This window comes from Schistocerca gregaria, chromosome 2 (genome assembly GCF_023897955.1).
Source record: "Schistocerca gregaria isolate iqSchGreg1 chromosome 2, iqSchGreg1.2, whole genome shotgun sequence".
Classification (NCBI taxonomy): Eukaryota; Metazoa; Arthropoda; class Insecta; order Orthoptera; family Acrididae; genus Schistocerca; species Schistocerca gregaria.
Genome location: NC_064921.1, coordinates 473,461,263 through 473,478,259, shown reverse-complemented (window position 1 = coordinate 473,478,259; position 16,997 = coordinate 473,461,263). Strand labels below are relative to the sequence as shown.

Here is a 16,997-nt window from a genome sequence, read left to right as displayed (position 1 = left end):
TTCTGTTTTAGCTAATGATGAGACGTGTGTGTCTAGGGTTTTTAACTTTTGTGATGTGTCTGGACTCTGGCCTAAAATTTTAGGCTGGAGGTTTTAGTGTATTGCAGAGTGGCTGACTCCTCCCCTTTTTTCCTTGCGGTTAGCCAGCCACTTCCATCTGCTACATTGTTTTAGCTTCCTCTATCATTTTCTTCCTGTGTTGTCCATGTTTTACTGCTGTCGCTCTGCTTCATCCCATGCTTTGGTGTGGGTGAGCACATGTTTTTCAACGATTTTACCCATGTTTTCTGTTCCGTTTTATATTCCTGTTCTGGGATTTTTCTTGACACCCGTCTCACTAAGTTACTGAACGGGCGCTGAAGACCTTGCTGTCATGCGCCCAAAACCCCTCTACTACTACCCCCCATAAATTTTTTAGAGGTCTGAATTCTGAGCTGCAGTCTATTAAATAAATTAATGATCCGATGATACTTGATATTGGTGACTGCAATACTCATGTCATTCATAGTGCATTTAAATGTGAAACTGAAGCCACTAATTGGATTACTGTTCAATTATTTTATTGTGTGTTTAAAGACATGCTGACTCTTCACACTCAATCGACAGAGTATACAGCATCAAATCTTTATCATAAGAAATTTTGGAACCCTTTTGGGTTTTGACTTTTGAAATTGTTTCTAATCTTTAAAAAACTGTGGTGGGTTTACAGTGAGATAAAAAAGAACCGAGTAGTACCAGCAACAAAATAGAAAATGGGGCTTCTTCAGATCCTTTTCTGCCAGTGAAATTACAATTCTTTCAGTCATTAGCAGCTGAGTCACAAAAATTTATTCAAGAATATTGAACTAGTGCTCCTGCAGCACTGTTTCTGCACAGCTCTTTAGTGATGGTTATTCCAAATATAATGCGAAAGTTTAGCAAAGCAGATATACCGAAGTGTGTTGTCTCCTTCTCAAGTATTGACTTAACTGATAAAAACAATTTGATTCTGTAGAAATAGGATCTGGTACTAAAAAAGCTATCAAAGAATAACAAAAAAAAAAATCACTGATATTATGATTTTGCAATTTAGAAAAGATGCCACAACTGAGTATCATAGCTTTAATAGAAAAACTGCAATCACCCTTACTATATAATCTTATTAGAGCAGTCTCATATTTTGCGCCAAGTCTTGTACCTTTTCCTAAAGTCAGAAGAGGAAGATTGATAAGTTTGCTCACTATTTTGAGTGCAATTTTGGATTGTGGCTGATGAAATTACACGAGATATCAACATTTTTTGTTCTCAGCCTTTGGCACAACTACTTCTCAGAATTTATTCACAGACTAACAAATGCTTAGATCATTTTTTTAATGAATTAATTCTTTTGCATAGCAATCCATGACCATTAGTAAAAATGTTAAAGATAGTCTTTATTTTTTCCCCATTGTTGTTGAAAGACAGGTGAGTTATGAGCAGCGGCAACTTGAAAATAGCGGAGGTTGAGGCCTGGCGGATATCGAGAAGAGAGTATATACTGAAGGGCAAGTTCCCATCTCTGGAGTTCGGATAGGTTGGTGTTGGTGGGAGGTATCCAGATAACTCGGACGGTGTAACACTGTGCCAAGATGTGCTGGCCATGCACCAAGCCATGTTTAGCCACAGGGTGATCCTCATTACCAACAAACACTGTCTGCCTGTGTCCATTCATGCGAATGGACAGTTTGTTGCTGGCCATTCCCACATAGAAAGCATCACAGTGTAGGCAGGTCAGTTGGTAAATCACTTGGGTGCTTTCACATGTGGCTCTGCCTTTGATCATGTACATCTTCCGGGTTACAGGACTGGAGTAGGTGGTGGTGGGAGGGTGCATAGGATAGGTTTTACACTGGGGGCAGTTGCAAGGGTAGGAGCCAGAGGGTAGGGAAGGTGGTCTGGGGATTTCATAGGGATGAACCAAGAGGTTACGAAGGTTAGGTGGACGGCGGAAAGACACTCTTGATGGAGCAGGGGGGATTTCATGAAGGATGGATCTCATTTCGGGGCAGGATTTTGGAAGTCATATCCCTGCTGGAGAGCCACATTCAGAGTGTGATGCAGTCCTGGGAAGTATCTTGTCACAAGTGGGGCACTTTTGGGGTTCTTCTGTGAGAGGTTCTGGGTTTGAAGGGATGAGGCAGTGGCTCTGGTTATTTGCTTCTGTACCAGGTTTTGGGGGCGGGGAGGGGGGGGGGTGGGAGGGGGGAGGGGAGGGGGAGTAGTTGCGGGATGTGAAAGCTATTTTCAGGTTGTTTGTATAATGGTTCAGGGATTCAGGACTAGAGCAGATTCACTTGCCGTGAAGGCCTAGGCTGTAGGGAAGGGACCGTTTGATATGGAATGGGTGGCAGCTGTCATAATGGAGGTACTGTTGCTTGTTGGTGGGTTTGATGTGGACGAATGTGTGAAGCTGGCCATTGGACAGATGGAGGTCAACGTCAAGGAAAGTGGCATGGGATTTGGAGTAGGACCAGGTGAATCTGATGGAATCAAAGGAGTTGAGGTTGGAGAGGAAATTCAGGATTTGTTCTTCACTGTTAGTCCAGATCATAAAGATGTCATCAATAAATCTGTAACAGACTGGGTACGGATTCCAGGCGTTCGAGAAAGTGGTTGGTGTCTTTGATGAAGGATGGGAGACTGCATGTAATGGGTTGAAGGTGTTGATCTTCGTAGGCAGAAATACGTTCTGTGGGGGCTTGGTCACTAGCTACAATGAGGCGGCCAGGATGTTTGGGTTTGTGAATTTTAGGAAGTAGGTAGAAGGTAGGAGTGCGAGGTGTCGGTGGGGTGAGGAGTTTGATGTAGTCAGGTGAAAGGTTTTGTAGGGGCCTAAGGTTGTGAGGATTCCTTGAAGTTCTGCCTGGACTTCAGGAATGGGATTACCTTGGCGAACTTTGCATGTAGAGTTGTCTGAAAGCTGACGCAGTCCCTCAGCCACATACTCCCGACGATCAAGTACCACGGTCGTGGAACCCTTGTCAGCCGGAAGAATGATGATGGATCGGTCAGCTTTCATATCACGGATAGCCTGGGCTTCGGCTGTGGTGATGTTGGGAGTAGGATTAAGGTTTTTCAAGAAAGATTGAGAGGCAAGGCTGGAAGTGAGAAATTCCTGGAAGGTTTGGAGAGGGTGATTTTGAGGAAGAGGAGGTGGGTCCCGCTGTGATGGAGGACAGAACTGTTCCAGGCAGGGTTCAATTTAGATAGTGTCTTGGGGAGTTGGATCATTAGGAGTGGGATCAGGATTATTTTTCTTTGTGGCAAAGTGATATTTCCAGCAGAGACTACGAGTGTAGGACAGTAAATCTTTGACAAGGGCAGTTTGATTGAATCTGGGAGTGGGGCTGAAGGTGATGAGATCCATCCTTTGTGAAATCCTCCCCACTCCACCTAGAGTGTCTTTCCGCCGTCCACCTAACCTTCGTAACCTCTTGGTTCATGCCTATGAAATCCCCAAACCACCTTCCTACCCTCCGGCTCCTACCCTTGTAACCGCCCCCGGTGTAAAACCTGTCTTATGCACCATCCCACCACCACCTACTCCAGTCCTGTAACCTGGAAGGTGTACACGATCAAAGGCAGAGCCACGTGTGAAAGCACCCACGTGATTTACCAACTGACCTGCCTGCACTGTGACGCTTTCTATGTGGGAATGACCAGCAACAAACTGTCCATTCGCATGAATGGACACAGGCAGACAGTGTTTGTTGGTAATGAGGATCACCCTGTGGCTAAACATGCCTTGGTGCATGGCCAGCACATCTTGGCACAGTGTTACACCATCAGAGTTATCTGGATACTTCCTACCAACAACAACCTATCCGAACTCCGGAGATGGGAACTTGCCCTTCAGTATATACTCTCTTCTCGATATCCGCCAGGCCTCAACCTCCGCTAATTTCAAGTTGCCACCACTCATACCTCACCTGTCTTTCAACAACATCTTTGCCTCCACACTTCCGCCTCGTTGACATCTCTGCCCGAACTCTTTGCCTTTACAAATGTCTGCTTGTGTCTGTGTATGTGCGGATGGATATGTGTGTGTGTGCGCGTGACTGTACACCTGTCCTTTTTTTCCCACTGAAGTAAGTCTTTCCGCTCCCGGGATTGGAATGACTCCTTACCCTCTTCCTTAAAACCCACATCCTTTCGTCTTTCCCTCTTCTTCCCTCTTTCCTGAAGAAGCAACCGTCGGTTGCGAAAGGTAGAAATTTTGTGTGTGTGTTTTATTTATTGTGCCTGCCTACCGGCACTTTCGCATTTGGTAAGTCTTGGAATCTTTATTTTTAATATATTTTTCCCATGTGGACGTTTCTTTCTGTGGTGTGACCCATGCCGAGGTGTGCGTGGCACAGGAGAGCTGTGCCTCGAACAGGGCCTCTGGAATACCAGGCGCTCTCCCAGAGTATCCAGCCTAGCCCAGGCATGCGGGGCTCTACCCGTGTGGTCCACACTTTCCTCAGCGTCTCGTGGGATTATAGAGAAAAAATCTGAAATTAGCTCCGAGCCAGCAGATGCCGAGAATTCTGGGGGACCTCACTGTGAGGTGACCCGGGAGTCAGAACAGACAGAACACGAACTTGGTGCGAGGGGACCTCTAGGTGAGGTGACCCCGGTCCTCGTAGATGATAAAGGCTCAGTTGCAGAGGGAGATAGTTCTAAACTCACAACAGGAGGAACTTCAGCTGCTGTACTTGGTGCTGGGGTAACTGATACTTCCAAAAACAGCTCTGAAAGAGCAGCCAGGGAAAAGGGTGACAGTGCTGCACAGGAGGAGAGCTCGAACCTTGCAGATAAAATTGTCCCCCTCACAAATAAAAGGAAACTGGAGGAAGTAGTCCACAACACTGAAAAAATAAATGGGGGTGTTAAAAAACTAAAAACTAATGGCGACGAAGAGGTTGACAAAAACGGAACGTGTTTGTCGGGCCAAGAAGTGGAAGCAAAGGAGGAAATGTTTCGCTCGATGAGGCTGGCTGTTGTACTGCAGGGTTTTCCAGATAATAAGATGACGGAGAAACAGGCTGAGGTGGTGGAGGCTGCCCTTGTGGAGAGCATCAACCCATTCGACCAGTTTTCTGCGACACAGTACGAGAATGGGGGCTTGGTGTTCACTTGTGTCAACAAAGAGACAAAATCGTGGCTGCACAAGAAGGTGAACAAACTTGTTCCGTGGCTAGGGGCCAGGCTGGCTGTCGGACAGGCAGAAACCACGTTGACGGGTACCAGGTACATACTGTGGGTGATGAAGGAGATGGTGAAGAAAAGCAGCCAGCAGATTCTGGATTTGTTTCAGAAGCAAAATAAAGACATCTCCACCACAGAGTGGAAAGTACTCAGGAGAGTGCCAGAGTCAGACATAAAGGCAAGGCTGGCTGTTTGGGTAGACGACAAATCTTCTGACCCTCTGAAGAAACACAATTATAAATTATTCCTCGGCTTTGGTAAAACTAAATTTGTGCCGATGTCGAAATGGAAGGAGCAGCAGTGTGGAGCGGCAAAGCAAAGTGACCTGCAGCTCCAGAATTGGCCACGGCCCTCGCTGAATTACACACCGCATAAACCTCTAGGGCCAAAGTTCACGACTCACAATTTTCTGCGTCCGCTGATACCCAGTTTGGGTTTTCGGGCTGTGACTCGGACTCTGAAATCTGGACCCTCTCATACAAATTCTCGTCCTCGTGTTTCCAGATTTGAAAGTCGGGTACGGCCACAGTGTAATGAGTTCGAATTTTGCTGGTGTCAAACCTCCCCACCTTCATGAAGTGCAGTTTATGGCTTCAGGTAGACTCTCGTCACAAGAGCATACAACACTTCAGAATCGCAAGTCTAGATTCCCGGTTTCAGAACGGCCTCGTGAGCATGGGTTCTCCGTGCCAGAACAGTCCTCTTTGCGAGAAGCCAGTTGCATCACGTCGGACCACGCACAGTGTAGGCAGCCTAGATTTACCACAGATCGATCCCAGGAAAACAGCTACTTTGCTGCAGAACGTCAGCAGCCTCGTGAGACAGGTTATGGAGTCGCAGATCCTCCCCAGCTCCTTTTGATGAGGCTTATTGTTCCAGATGAGCTGTTGCCTCAAGAAACAAAGTATGCAGCTTTGGATGAGGCACAGTCTCACGATTCCACAATCATGATTCCAGACAGAGGTCAATCAGATAACCTGTGGTTCAGAGGCTCGTATCAACCACCGTCCCATGACTCCAGATTTAGAGACCTGAATGAGTCACCTTTCCGGGAATCCCGGTTGAGAGGGTCAGATCAGATGCCGTCCAGAGAAGATAGATATGTGGAACGAGATCCTCTGAACTCTGGTGAATGTAGATCAAGAATGTCCAACTCCCAACAGTACAGAGAATTTGACAACACATTTTCTCGTGTCCCACGTATCCAGGAAGACAGAATTTCAGGTTCAGATTTTCCTTCCCAGCAGTCAAGGTCATCTTATGCGAACTCTGCCAATTCTTATTACTCGAGGCGCTCAGGTTCTCACAGGATCAACTGGTAGATTATCCCCATCTGTGGTAGCTCTTGATTGGTATTTGTGCACAGTGGCTCTTGTTTGTAGCATCTAACATTCCAAATTCTGGGGAAAGTTGTTGAATAATATTGAAATAATTTTAGTATTAAGTTACTATGCACTGCCTCCTGCTGGACTTGCTCTCAAATTTTCATGAGCTCATGAATTTTGTTTATGCTTCGAAATATTCTATGAGAATACTGTCGCTCATTTTGGAATTTTTTTGTTTAAATTGTTACAATTGGATGCCCGGTGATGAGTACTTACAAACAGGCCTGTCCATTAGCTCTTAATTGCAAGTCATTAAACAGGTAAATTTGCTTTTGTAACTGTCTTTACTAGTTTGTGTAGTTCAATGAAAGAAGTTAGTTTAAGCAAGTATGTCACATTTTGTCCACATAGTGACATGCGTAAACATAGTCATTATCCACAGTGCCAGCATTTAATATTGTCTTCAATGTTAAGAGAATATTGTAAAGCAAGTAGCTTAAATATTCTTACTGTGTTAGTTGTATTTTTTTGTATGTATTTTCCTTTAAGCTAAAATTCAAGCATTTGATGAGTAATGTAGGAATCTTCAGTAAATTGTTCTACCAAATTTAGAATTTTAATTTGTTCTAGTTCATATGACAAGTCATTGTCTTATTTTTGTGTTACCTGTTTTAAATTGTATACATTTTATAACATTGTTAAATTACTTATAAAATGCCAACTATGGCAGTGTACTAAAAATGAACCATTTTTGCGAGTTTTGTTTCATATTTTGTTACTGACAGTTAGAAAACAATTAAACTTTAACTGTCTTTAAAATACAAATAAAATTTCAAAATCAAGGAATTTTTGAATCTTTTCTTTGTAACCACTCTGAAGGGGAACTATGATTCAGGGGGGTTGAAATGATTGATCATCATCGTAGATCATATATGGCCAACTATCCTGAAGTTTGTGACTTCGTAGGCTTTCCCGGCGTAATAAGTCATGAAAATCTCTTCGGGTTTGCTGCCGGATCCTAAAATCAACTTGACTCGATATTTCGGCGATCCAACTGGTCGCCATCTTCAGGAGAATGCTGCTTGCTGATGAGTCCCGCTGAGAACTAACGCCTGGCGGCAAAACGACGTCCTATATAGCCCACCGTGCAGCACACGGCGCGTGCGCCGCCCGTCACAGTTGCTGCCCTCCAAGACAGGGAAGGGGCGCCGCCCCTGGTAGAACTTGCGGCAACTATATATCGCACTCATGGTCGCACCGAAGAACGTTCAATTTTAAAGCAGAATAGTACCGGATTCCACGTCCTGCTAAGAGGAAACCCATTGTCTCTATTGATTAAATTATCCGCCAACCTAATTTCAATCGCCTCCCAAGAGTCTTCCTGTCACCGAGTTCATATGCTCTGTAGAACAAGCAGTACACAGCCTACCCGAGGACCAAGCAGAAGAAATAAGGCAAGAAGTGTCCCACACATTACGTCGGGCTCGGCCACCGCGGGATAACATCTCTTCCGCAGAGAGAGCAGCCACTCGTTCCCTTAGGAATGATGATGAAGTAGTAGTTTTACCAGCTGACAAGGGGAATGCCACGGTTGTAATGACGCGGGATGATTAGTCCTAAAAATGGATTTATTACTCAACGACCCGGCATACAGAAAACTATCTAGTGACCCCACAGAAAGGATTAAACGCAAGACACTTTCACTGTTGAAAAAGAGTTCGTTGTCCGACGATTTATGTAAGGAACTTCATCCTGGTGCTGCCGTTCCGCCTAGGTTGTATGGTCTGCCTAAGGTTCATAAAGAAGGGGTTCCTCTACACCCAATTGTTAGTAATTTGGGTGCACCCACTTATAACCTGGCGAAGTATTTATCATCTGTTCTCCGTCCATATGTTGGCAAGTGTGAACACCATATTTCCAATTCGGTGGATTTTATTAGTCGATTGAAATCTTTGAAGTTGAGTCCTTCAGATCTATTAGTGAGTTTTGATGTGGTATCTCTGTTTACGCAAGTTCCTCTAGAAGAGTCGCTTAATTTGATTAGTGAAAAACTGGATGAAGAGTTGGTGAAGCTTTGTCGTCATGTGCTGACATCCACATATTTTTTATTCAACGGCAACTTTTTTGAACAGAATGACGGAGTGGCTATGGGTAGTCCTTTATCACCTATAGTCTCCAATTTATTTATGGAGGACTTCGAGGATATGGCACTAAAGACTTCAGCTTTGCAACCAACGTGCTTCTGGAGATACGTGGATGATACGTTTTTCATTTGGCCGCATGGACGTGACTCTCTTAATAGATTTTTGGACCATTTCAACTGTCTTCATCTCCGCGTCAAATTTACCATGGAGGTCGAAAGTGATGGGATGCTTCCATTTTTAGACATTATGGTTTATAAAAAACCAGATGGTACTTTGGGACACAGTGTTCACCGAAAGCCGACGCACACAGATCGGTATCTGCATTCTACGAGTTCTCATCCACCCTACCAACGCAGTGGCGTCCTCAGGACTTTGGTACGGAGAGCATATGCCATTTCCGACGCGGACAGCTTAACCCAAGAACTTGCGCATTTGATGGCTGTTTTTAAGGATAATGGATACTCCGAGAAGCAGATTCGTCGGGCTATGGAGTTTGGACCATCTCTGGAGGTGCATGAAGAGGAACATGGATCGGTGGCCTTTCTTCCCTATGCGGGAGGTATATCGTTTAAGATTGGACGAATTTTAAGGAATTTTAACATCAAAAGTGTGTTCCGACCGCCTTCTAAGATTAGGGCACTACTTGGCTCTGTAAAAGATGATCTGGGGCTTAGGAAACCCGGTGTATACAAAATTCCGTGTCAGTGTGGGAAAGCTTACATTGGTCGTTCGATTCGCACAGTTCATGACAGGTGTGTGGAACATCGACGCCATACGAGGCTACAACAGCCGGAAAAATCGGCAGTGGCAGAACACTGTTTAAATGAGGGACATGGCATGAAATATGACGAAACGGTGGTAGTTGCCAACATTTCCAGTTTTTGGAATAGTGTTTATAAAGAGGCGATTGAAATTAGGTTGGCGGATAATTTAATCAATAGAGACAATGGGTTTCCTCTTAGCAGGACGTGGAATCCGGTACTATCCCGCATTAAAATTGAACGTTCTTCGGTGCGACCATGAGTGCGATATATAGTTGCCGCAAGTTCTACCAGGGGCGGCGCCCCTTCCCTGTCTTGGAGGGCAGTAACTGTGACGGGCGGCGCACGCGCCGTGTGCTGCACGGTGGGCTATATAGGACGTCGTTTTGCCGCCAGGCGTTAGTTCTCAGCGGGACTCATCAGCAAGCAGCATTCTCCTGAAGATGGCGACCAGTTGGATCGCTGAAATATCGAGTCAAGTTGATTTTAGGATCCGGCAGCAAAACCCGAAGAGATTTTCATATCCTGAAGTTTTTTCTTGATGCCCCAACATCTGATCACCTGGGATTCATGAAGACTCTTGATACAATGAGATGCATGTATCTCTTGTCAGGTCTCTACTCATAATTTAGACACTACTCATATGAGAGCCACTGTAAGGAATTCTAGTGATGAAAGCAGGTGCTGCAGTTACCTCTGGGGCTGCTGGTACCAATTCCACATGCAGCAGCGCCATGCCACTAAATTGGAATAGACCTCTTGGGGAGTTTCCTAAAGTTGACAAACAGGAATCAGTGGATAGTAGTTTGCACTGACTACCTTGCCTGCTATGCTGTCATCAAATCTGTGCTGACTGCTGAAGCTCCAGAAATTGCAGTTTCATCGTAGAGGATGTAATTTTGAAGCACGGAGCATCCCGTGTGATAATCCCTGATCATGCAAAAGATGTCCACTTGATACTAGTATCAGAGGGAATTTCACATTGTGACATCACCCACAGCGTGACAAGTGCCTATCGCTCACAAATGAATGGTCTTACAGAACAGCTTAATAAGAGCTGGCAAATGTGCTCTCAATGTAAACAGATTTCGAACAGTGAGAGACCGAAATACTGTACTGCCTGTCGTGATATTCACATGTAACGTAGTGAAGTAGGACACTACAGGATTCACACTTTTCTTCCTGTGCCACAGTCATGGGACTGAAATGACATTGGACATGCTGTTCCTTTTCAACCAGGTGGTACTCAGGACGATTATGTGGAATTTCATCACCAGGACCAAAGAAGTAAGACAGCTGACTCATATACAGACTCTTGGTGTCCATGAGAAAGATCGAGAGCACTATAACACAAAGACCATTCAGTGAGATGAGGTCATTTGACAAACTTCTGAAATAGCAGGTGGCTTTTTTTCCAGGAGAGGGAGCAATGCTGCTGGTTCTGCATGCAGTGTGGCATAACTGTTAGCATCACTGGCTGGTGTGCTGCTGTTCGTCAGTCCAAACCAGCAATTAATTGTTATTTAGTATTTATCCTTTCTGAAAGGTTCTTGAAAGTTCTTATGTTTGTGATCTTTGTATATTCTGGAATAGTCACTGTTCATATAAATAGCAGCATTCTCTGTCCAGGAGTCTAGTTCTGTTCTCCTCTCCTCTGAATTTACATTGGTGTTTGTAATAAATGTGCTTTCAGTACTAATTGCTGTACTTCATTGATGCTCTTGTTTTCGGATTCAGACTAGTGTCTGGTTAAGATGTGACAATATAACAAAGAATGTCATTTAATAAGAATTGAAGAATATCATTTAATAAGGATTTTTTCACAATTCATCTGGATGAAAACAGAATTATGTTCCAGAAATATTTGAGGTGAACAGCTTGGTTTGCTCACCCTGTATTTTCAGGTACCCAGCCAACTTAATCGTGTTCCTATTAATAATAATTTGTTGACTGACCTAGTCCTGTTAATCAGGAATTGAAAGTTATAGCTTAAATGTTCTCACACCACTAGATGAAGACATAAAAATATCAGTTAATAATAGAAGTCCATCATTTTCTGTATGGCGTGTTGGTTCTTCAATTTGATAATCAAGTTTGAATTTCTGTGTTGCGTGACAAAAATCTGTGACTAATATAAAAAGATTTTGAAGTACCTGGCATACACACTTTTCTACTATTATACTGAAAATCTTCAGTGGTCTGAAAAAACATAATTTTGAACAGTTGTTATTTAAGAGATTTTGGTGTTATCCAAATTTTACACATTATAAACAACTTTCTGCAAACATTGTTCATCCAATTTTACATGGTGTAGGTCAAGATGGTGTAGTGTGATGCTGATTGGGTAAGTCTCAGACTACAAATCCAAAGGTTCAGGGTTAAATCCTGTTGTTCGTAGGGTTTTTTACTTACTACATTTTCATCTCTGCATTGCTTTGTACATCTGAAAAATGCAGAGTTGTACCTAGAGTCAGAATCTACATTAAATTTTAGTTTCCCCTATTGAATGTCTGGATAAGTTAGCTCAAAAGTTGGAGGAAGATGCAAGCACTTAAACTCCAATAGGGCCATTTGTAGTAAGGCACAGTAGTATTAAGATTAAGCTTTTTTTCTGGAGAACAGTTTAATCATAAGTACTAGATCCGACATTTTGCTATCATGTCTTCACCTGACACACAATGTTGCATTTAAGTGGTGTATTTGTGCGTGTTGTGTTGTTTGTAAAATTTGTTGGAAACAGTGTAATGGTGTGGGACAGATCAATAAGATTTTGTTGTTTCATGCTGTATCTAAACACCTGCAACTCTTGACAAACAGTTCATTCTAGAGAAAATATTATTTATTATTTTTTGTTTTAAATATTCAGTACTTGGAGCTACAATTCTTGGAGCTATGACTCTTTGAAGTAAATACCAGATAGCCTGTCTGGACATAAATTACTTTTATTTAATTAATTATATTCACAGCATAATGTATGTGGTTATTGGTGATGAGAATTGGTTCTCCAAAGACGTTAGTTCTTATATTTACATGTTTATTTGTAAGTAGTCAAAATGATAATTCATGACATGTGTTTCTTATGTTAATCTTTTTCTTTTGTCTATATATTAAAAATAAAGATTCCAAGACTTACCAAGCGGGAAAGCGCCGGCAGACAGGCACATGAACAAAACGCACAAACACACACACAGAATTACAAGCTTTCGCAACTGGCAGTTGCTTCGTCAGGAAGGAAGGAAGGAGAGGGAAAAATGAAAGGGTGTGGGTTTTAAGGGAGAGGGTAAGGAGTCATTCCAATCCCGGGAGCGGAAAGACTTCCCTTAGGGGAAAAAAAGGACAGGTGTACACTCGCCTTTAAATATGTCTGCTTGTGTCTGTGTATGTGCGGATGGATATGTGTGTGTGTGTGTGTGTGTGTGTGTGTGTGTGTGTGTGCGAGTGTACACCTGTCCTTTTTTTCCCCTAAGGGAAGTCTTTCCGCTCCCGGGATTGGAATGACTCCTTACCCTCTCCCTTAAAACCCACACCCTTTCATTTTTCCCTCTCCTTCCTTCCTTCCTGACGAAGCAACTGCCAGTTGCGAAAGCTTGTAATTCTGTGTGTGTGTTTGTGTGTTTTGTTCATGTGCCTGTCTGCCGGCGCTTTCCCGCTTGGTAAGTCTTGGAATCTTTATTTTTAATATATTTTTCCCATGTGGAAGTTTCTTTCTGTTTTATTTACATCGTCATTAATTTTTCTTTTGTCTGTTATACAAATTACCATGCACTTGTTAGATCTGTTGGTACTCCATATATTCTTTTATAGTGCTGCTTTTAGTGTGTCCTATGTGTGTGGAATAATAAAAATTAGATGAACATGTAGTTTTGTATTATACTTATGAATAATACAACCAAAAATGTTGCAAGTGGCTTTTTATTTCTTTATAGGAAGAAAGCGATGAAAGTCCGCCAAAGTTATTTCAGACATTTGTACAGAAGTACAGCAAGAAACATGGCATTCTTTTAAATTCTGAGACATTATTTCCTCTAAGTGCTATTATGCCAAAGAAGACTGTATTGGTAAAAATTATTCCTGACAAAGTGGAGTACTGTATCTTAAACTCAGAATCTATGAAGAAGTGTGCTGTGAAGATTACTGAATTCTGTGAGAGAACACCAGAGATTGAAAAAGATGATGAAAGTAAACTTTTGTCAAAAAGTAATAGAATTTTTGCTGAGTAAGTAATGCTGATAGTAATTATCACTTTTCTACTTCGGTGTGATGTTTTCTTCTTATTACTCCTATTGTCCTACAGGTGGCAAAGGGATATACTAAATGAAGGTTTAACTACACTGGAGGTTGGATTGCATTTAGGAAGTTCATTGCCTCCAGAAATGTGGCCAAATCTGATACTGCAAAACATACTTATTGTTGGTATGTAGTAATTTCAGTTACACTGTTTCATATTATGCAGGGTGTCATGTTCCACAAATGTGTAGTATTCCACATTTGCTGATGATAATTTTCTGCAATTATCAAAGATTGGACAGTGCCATATGACACAAGAAAAATAGCAGTATTCTCTGTGGCTTGCCTGAAATTGTCCAACAATAACCAGATGTTTGAGGATTTCTCCATAGTTAGAATAAAACTGTAGGTACTCTTAAGAAGAAAGTGGAGTAGATTAAAACAGAGACAAATAGAATCATAAAATGTCAAGGAAAGGTTAGACAAACATACAATTAGGGGGGAGGGGAGGCTTTGGGAACATGAAATGAGGCACCCACCATTACTATAGTGGTGTGCGCATAAGAAGGTGATTTAGTAGATGCATTCTGCACAGAACAATAGGGGGCGTCACCAAGTGTGTGTGCCCTTCCTCCCCTCCCTCTCTCAAACTGTTTGTGACACTTCTTAATGTAACACTTGCAATGTTTGCTTTGTGCCACCTGTAATGAACACCACGTCTAAACTAACATGTAAATTAATACTATATGTTTCATGTCCATCCAGAAGTCCAGAGTTGGCCGGTGATGGCTGAAGTGATCAATATAGCAAAAATGTACTAATGCCAGTGTTGCTGACCCCTGTTTTCATGACATGTAAGTTAGATTCCCCCTACACATCAGTCAGGGCCTTGAAGTTGTCATAGTATTACGCTGAAACTGGTTGATAAATAAAATAAGGTGGAAACTAGACAGCTGAAAGGTGTTTAATTTGACATCCTCTGTAGAAAAGCCAAGTCCCGCAACCATCTCTAAAAAGATGGGCATACAGAGACATAAAAATCACAAGTTCTTATTTAGACTGAATTTCAGTGGAATTATTATTCAGATTACTTTTTTGGCTGTTGTGGTTCCATTGGTGTTATTAGTTTTCATTAGGGTGCTGTTAATTAAAACTTTCAGTTAACTGAAGTTAGCACTACAGTTCACCACATCCAAAAACCTGCAAGTTAACACTTATACTTGAGAAGGTGACCTATGCCATTTGAAGCTTAAAAATTTTGATTTACCAGTAATTACCTAAAACTGTTTGTCCTCCATGATAATTAAACTTGAAGTTCATAAGCAGCCCAATTTTTCCATTGCAGATTTGGTCAAAACCACTGCAAGATTCTGAACTTTAAGTACATACTTTTCTTACATTAATTTTTCTGTACACAATGACATGCAGCATTGATTGATTAACTCACTAACTAATAATTTCATGCAATTTACTCTAATTTGCTATATGGTGCTCATTCATATAAATAAAGGGATTCACATTGCATAAGTATAATAGTGAACATATATGTTTCTAAATTTCTAGCCAACAATATTTTCTGTAAATCAAAATCACATTAGTGCTTGTAATTCATCAAAAATAGTAAAATCCAACTTAGCTGAATTTTAAAGCATTAAATAATTTTGTAAAATAAGTTTGGTCGTACACCAGTCTTACAAATCTGTACGTGAAAATTTATGTGTTGATCACTGTGAAACTCAAAAATTCTAATTTTTTTGTCACTAGGATCACGTGGCTAGGGAAATGTGGACTGTATATGGCTTTGGCACAACTTAGCGGCGCTTATGGTCGTGGCTAGAGTTTGGATGCATTTACAATTAGAATTTATTTTTATTTGTTGATTTTCCATGTTTTGTGTGGAGAAAGTGTTTGTTGTATACATGAGATTCACCAAATGTTACCACAGTGACTAAGTATGATCATGTATAATGAAATTAAAGTGATGATTGAATATTGACATTATTGAAGAACATTGTTTTAGCTGTGGAACTGTAAATTTGCATAAAAGAATAGCTCATGAAACAACGCTCACATTCAGTCTACTGCTAAAATCATACCAATATTGAGACATGTTTTGGAAAGGATTTATATCAAGTAGCATAACAGACTATAATTGTCAACTTTATTTGCAATTAACCAAAAAACCTTAAGTTCAGCTACACCTCAAGCTTTCATGAGTAACTCGAGCAAATGAACTCATAAGACTTGTTGAAGTTGATAATATGAACTGCAGTGAGTGGAAGCATAACATATTGTGGTAAGCAGAAATGAGCATTATTTGAATAAATTCCTTTCGGGGTCATTATTTGAGTAAGTGGATCATTCAGACAAGTTTATTTGTGAATAAATTATTTGTGACTTAAATAATGAATAATGTAGAATGCCACTATATTTTCTTTGTTTACTTCTTGTAGTAGATTCTATGGCTAGTGTTTCTCCCTTTGGCTCAGTGCAGTTTCTGTTTGACAAATAGCTTATTAACGGTTTGTACAGCAACCTGCTTCACTGGGTAAAGTTCCAGACTACACAACTAAATGTTTGGGGCTGAACCCCCATTGGTCCTACAATTTTCTCTGTTACTTATTGCATCTTTCACCTGTAACAAATGACAAAAATGCCAAATTGAGTTGTACCATGTTTCGGGCACATGCTGAAAATTTACGTCCACCTCCAACTGGCTGTGTAAATCAGTTCAAAGGTCAGAGAAAGTCAAGAGTACATGACATTGCCCATGGTTAAGTCAGCATAAGTTGATTGCTGACAGTTGCAAGGGAGTGGATGTGGCAGCTTTGCGCATCTTCAATGCTGAAAGCTGGCAACCATGCTCCAAGCCTTAGGGATCTTCTTACGTTGTCATGGCTTACAGTAAAGCACTGCAGTGTTCAGGCCCACCTTCAGGTTGAGCACATCTTTACTAACTTCAGTGCATAACAAATGAAACTTAAAAATAATTAGCAGTTACATTACTGACATGTCCCTGTTCAACTCTCCCTGCACCTGTCAGTACGGTGTTGTCAATCACCCTGTCTAGAGTTGCCCTCAAATATGCACAGACCAAAATTTTTCCAACATTCACAATTTTTTTAAAATCATTCCAGTAGAAACACTGGGTTTGGGCTCATAAAAGAAACACATTATTGCAGCACCCTGGTAATTTTTTTTATCAATGAAGTGTCAAGAGACTATTGGAAGACTTTCCCGCCTTTCTACAATAACTGCAGTTATTGCAGCAATCAGTGTCTTACCCACAATTTAAAAACAAGTAGAACACCTATATTCTATCCATGACAAAG

At 41.6% G+C, this 16,997-nt stretch overlaps 1 protein-coding gene across 1 annotated transcript in view; it reads left to right on the top strand.

Annotated features, from left to right (window-relative positions):
* LOC126326481 (peroxisome biogenesis factor 1-like) overlaps positions 1-16,997 on the top strand; it is a 392,188-nt gene that overhangs the window by 103,209 nt on the left and 271,982 nt on the right. Inside the window, exons 5-6 of the mRNA XM_049995644.1 lie at positions 13,365-13,654; positions 13,733-13,851. Coding sequence (XP_049851601.1) covers positions 13,365-13,654; positions 13,733-13,851 — 409 coding nt within the window. The remainder of the gene's footprint in view (positions 1-13,364; positions 13,655-13,732; positions 13,852-16,997) is intronic.